Source organism: Athene cunicularia (genome assembly GCF_003259725.1).
Source record: "Athene cunicularia isolate RWA chromosome 28 unlocalized genomic scaffold, athCun1 chr28_part1, whole genome shotgun sequence".
NCBI lineage: Eukaryota > Metazoa > Chordata > Aves > Strigiformes > Strigidae > Athene > Athene cunicularia.
The window spans coordinates 2,476,548-2,480,082 of NW_020799139.1; the positions used below are offsets into that span (position 1 = coordinate 2,476,548).

The following is a 3,535-nucleotide window of genomic DNA, read 5'->3' on the forward strand; positions in this document are numbered from 1 at the left end:
GGAAAGACCAAACCGAGCCTTGAGGGAAGAGCTGGCAGCGCCGTAAAACGTAATGAAATCCTGTGGGGCTGAACTGGGTCCAGAGGAGCTGAGAGTCAGTGAAACCTCCCGGGTCATTAAAGCCTCTCTGGCTCCTGGGAGAGGCTGCGCAGAGGCGCTGCTGGAGGAGGCAGAGCGGCACCTGGGAGGGCAGCGGCTGCTCCGCGACCTCTGGCCTGGGAGCGATGAGCAGGTTACCCGAGGGGACAGCCGGGCCACTGGCCATCCGCTGGCTCCGGCCAGAGCGGGGACACAGATGCCGACGGCACCTGAGTGCATTTCTCCCACCCCCTGCCCAGGGGCTCTTCTGCAGGGGGGTCCCAGAGCCCCGTGCCAGAGTAACCCAGCACTGGCGAGGACAGAGCTCGGCTTGGGGAGGGGTGGGAGCCACCGGCCTCCTGCGCATTGGCCCCGCAACCAGACGCAGCCCCTGCAACCATGTCCCACTGTCCATCCCACAGATGAGGGCGCAGGGATGGACAGACCCCAGGCACAGGCCCGGGCTGCCCAGGGGAAGCCGGGGTGGGATGAGCCGGGGCTGGGCTCAGCCCCCCCGCCGAGGGCCCTGCTGAGCCAGGGGGAGAAGCCACCGACACCACGGAGGGGCTGATCCTGCACGGCCCCAGGTGCCGTCAGGCCGACACTGTCCCTGCAGCCTGACCTCACAGCGCCGTCCCTCACCGGGAGCAGATTTCCACTACAAGCCACGATGGTGACGGTGGCTGTGGCCCAGGGCACGCCAGGCTGCGGCATCCCAGGCCCACCAGCCTGGCAGCCCCGCAGGACCCCGGACCCAGCAGCCGGCGGTTTGGCCGGCGAAGGGCAGAGCCACCACAGGGCACGTCCCCCCGTGGAGCCCCCGTCTGCGCCCCAGCCCGCGTCAGCTGAGGAGCCTGATTGCTTACATAGCCCAGGCTTGCAGTTAGCAGAAAAACAAAACATGTTTTTCACATTAAAATTTCCCTTGAAAAACAATGGTTTAAATCAAGCCTAAGAAAAGTGAAGAATCCAAAAAGAAGAAAGAAGAAAGAAAAAGAAAAGGGAAATTTTTGGTGGAGCCCAAAGCAGCCCCCGGAGACTCTGAACTGCCCCCGAGGCTCCTGCCACGGCTGCTCCCCGCCGAGACGGTGCAGCGGGACATCTCGTGCTACAAGATATGAGATACAGGCTCGGCACCGCTGCCAGCCCCTGCCTGCTGCTGAAATCTGGGAGCCCGGGGCCGTGCAGGCAGCCGGCCGGGGGCCGCGTGCCACCAGCATCCCGCAGCGGTGGCCAGGACGGGGCTCAGCCCAGCCCGCTGCTCACGGGTTATCGGGAGCGGCCGGATAAGCGCCGGGACAGGATCCGGACCCGCAGCCCAGAGGTGCAAGGCTCGGGGAGACGAGGTGGGGGATGTAAATCTCCTGATCTGTCTGTGAGTGAATTCAAAGGGAGACCGATTCAAATCCGCCATGACATGACTGGCTCGGGGCTGGCAGACAATCCCTGCAGTGTTTGTAACAAATCTTGCCGCTTTCCTTTGAGTGGCCTCCAATTTATTAATTAAAATAGGCAATTATATATAATGTGGGGTGGAGGGGAGCGGGGAGACCAGCTGCACCAGTTATTCTCACTTGGCAGGAACCGTGCTGGAAAGCTGCGCCGGCTCCGGGAGGTGCTTGTGCTTTCAAGGGCTGGAGGCAGAGCCTGGGCCTGGGGCTGAGCTCAGAGCTGCCCCCGGACCCCCGCCCGGCACGGCCCAGGCGGGGAGTGGGCTTTGGCTACAGCGAGCGCTTCGTTTAAGAGCCCAGAGGCTGAGAACTTTTAGAAGATGACGTGCCTGAGTCACCGGGGAGTTGGCAGCAGAGCTGGAAGCTGCACCCAGAGTCGCCGGGATGTGCCTCAGGCGCTGGCTGCCCCCCGGCCCTGCAGGCAGGGGCGCTGGGGCTGGGGGGGGCAGCTCCTTCCCAAGTGTCACCGTCCGTCCCTCCGTGCTCCTCAAGGGGAAACACGAGGAGCCAGAGACCCCGGGGTCCCGCAGAGCACCGGGACCGCGGTGCCAGCGGAGGGGGAGTGCCACCGGCAACACGCCCGTGCAACACCGTGGCTGCGGGCAGCAATACCTGCGTGTCTGGGTTGATCCGCACCCGCAGAGCCCGCGCCAGCAGCCTGGCAGGGCTCACCCCGAGCCCTCGGCGCTCCCCGCAGGACACGCCGGCGTGGGGCGGGCCCCAGCGATGGGCTCCTCTGCCCGGTGCCGGCCACGGGGCCACGACGGTGCCACGGGGTGAGTCCGGCCATGCGGCGTGTCGGCTCCCGCCGAGACCGCGCATGGTCAGGACACGCACGGGCACACGCCGGTGCCGGAGCCCGCAGCCGCCCCCCGCCAGTGCCTGGCACAGTGGCTCTGTCTGAATTAAGTAACGTCTCGGGACGTGAGCTCATCGCCAACACCCACAGCCCAGGTGATGCGAGTGGCAGCACCGGGTGCCGCAGGAACGGGCCTGGACTAACTTCTGCTGCACCTGCACGGGCTGCCAGGAGCGGCCCCGGCCCCGGGCCGATGGGCAACCGGCAGCTCCCACCCGGACGCGCCGCTCCCTCCCCTGACACCGGCACGGTCCGGAGCAGCACCGGGGCTTTTTCACCCTTCCAGCAGAGCCCTGGCAGGCCGAACCAGCAGCCCTGTGCCAGCTCTGCTCCCAAACTCCCACAGATTCTGTGGCGGAGGCTGATGCACAGGCATGTGTCCCCCTCCGCAGAGTAGCCCCAGGTGGGATCCCGACTCAGCTGATGGAGCGTCCCACCCCGTCCCGTCCCCTCGGACAGCGGCAGGCCCAGGATATTTCCCGCTGCCCTTCACCAAAACCCTCCCCGTTTCCCTTGCGCTTCCCCCGAGCGGGGACGGCCGCTCTGCCCGCCCGGCTGCCCGGGAGCCGCCTCTGTCTAACGATGAATCGATACTCATTGGGGAGGTGTCACCCCTTCGTCAGTCCTCTCGGAAGAGGGTGCAGTTTGCTCCATTCTGCAGCACCGTGGGAAAATCCTCCCAGCCGCTGGCTTCCCGGGGTGACTCAAATTTGCTCCCGACCAGACCCAGCTCCCTCGGAGGCCGCGGGACCGTGCGAGCCCAGAGGCTGCAGGTTGTGGGGCAGGGCCCGAGTGCCGGAGGAGCTGCAGATCTAACAGGGAGATCTCCACCTGCCTGCGCTCCCCGAGCCCAGGGCGAGGTGGCCCTGGAATGGAGGGTCCTTGCCCTGAGCCACCTCCCCCAGCACAAACACGTCGCCCCAGTGAGCCGCGGGCTCGAGCTCGTCTGGCCGCGGCGCGGGCCCCGCCGGGCTGTCTGGACCCCCCTCCCCAGGGAAGGAGCTGCAGGACCCTGCAGCAGTTTCCTCACCCGTGGTAAATAATTGAGAACGTGTCTTATCGAGAGCTGGGATCGTCAATGAGCGACGCAGCGGCCGCAGATTCGTCCCACAGTTGCAGTTTCCGCGCGATGACCGAACCCTTCCCG

The 3,535-nt window shown here is 66.0% G+C and overlaps 1 protein-coding gene across 1 annotated transcript in view; it reads left to right on the forward strand.

Annotated features, from left to right (window-relative positions):
* The first annotated feature begins 1,195 nt into the window (after positions 1 to 1,195).
* RNF126 (ring finger protein 126) overlaps positions 1,196 to 3,535 on the forward strand; it is a 9,631-nt gene continuing 7,291 nt past the window's right edge. The window contains exon 1 of the mRNA XM_026864928.1: positions 1,196 to 1,453. Coding sequence (XP_026720729.1) covers positions 1,196 to 1,453 — 258 coding nt within the window. The remainder of the gene's footprint in view (positions 1,454 to 3,535) is intronic.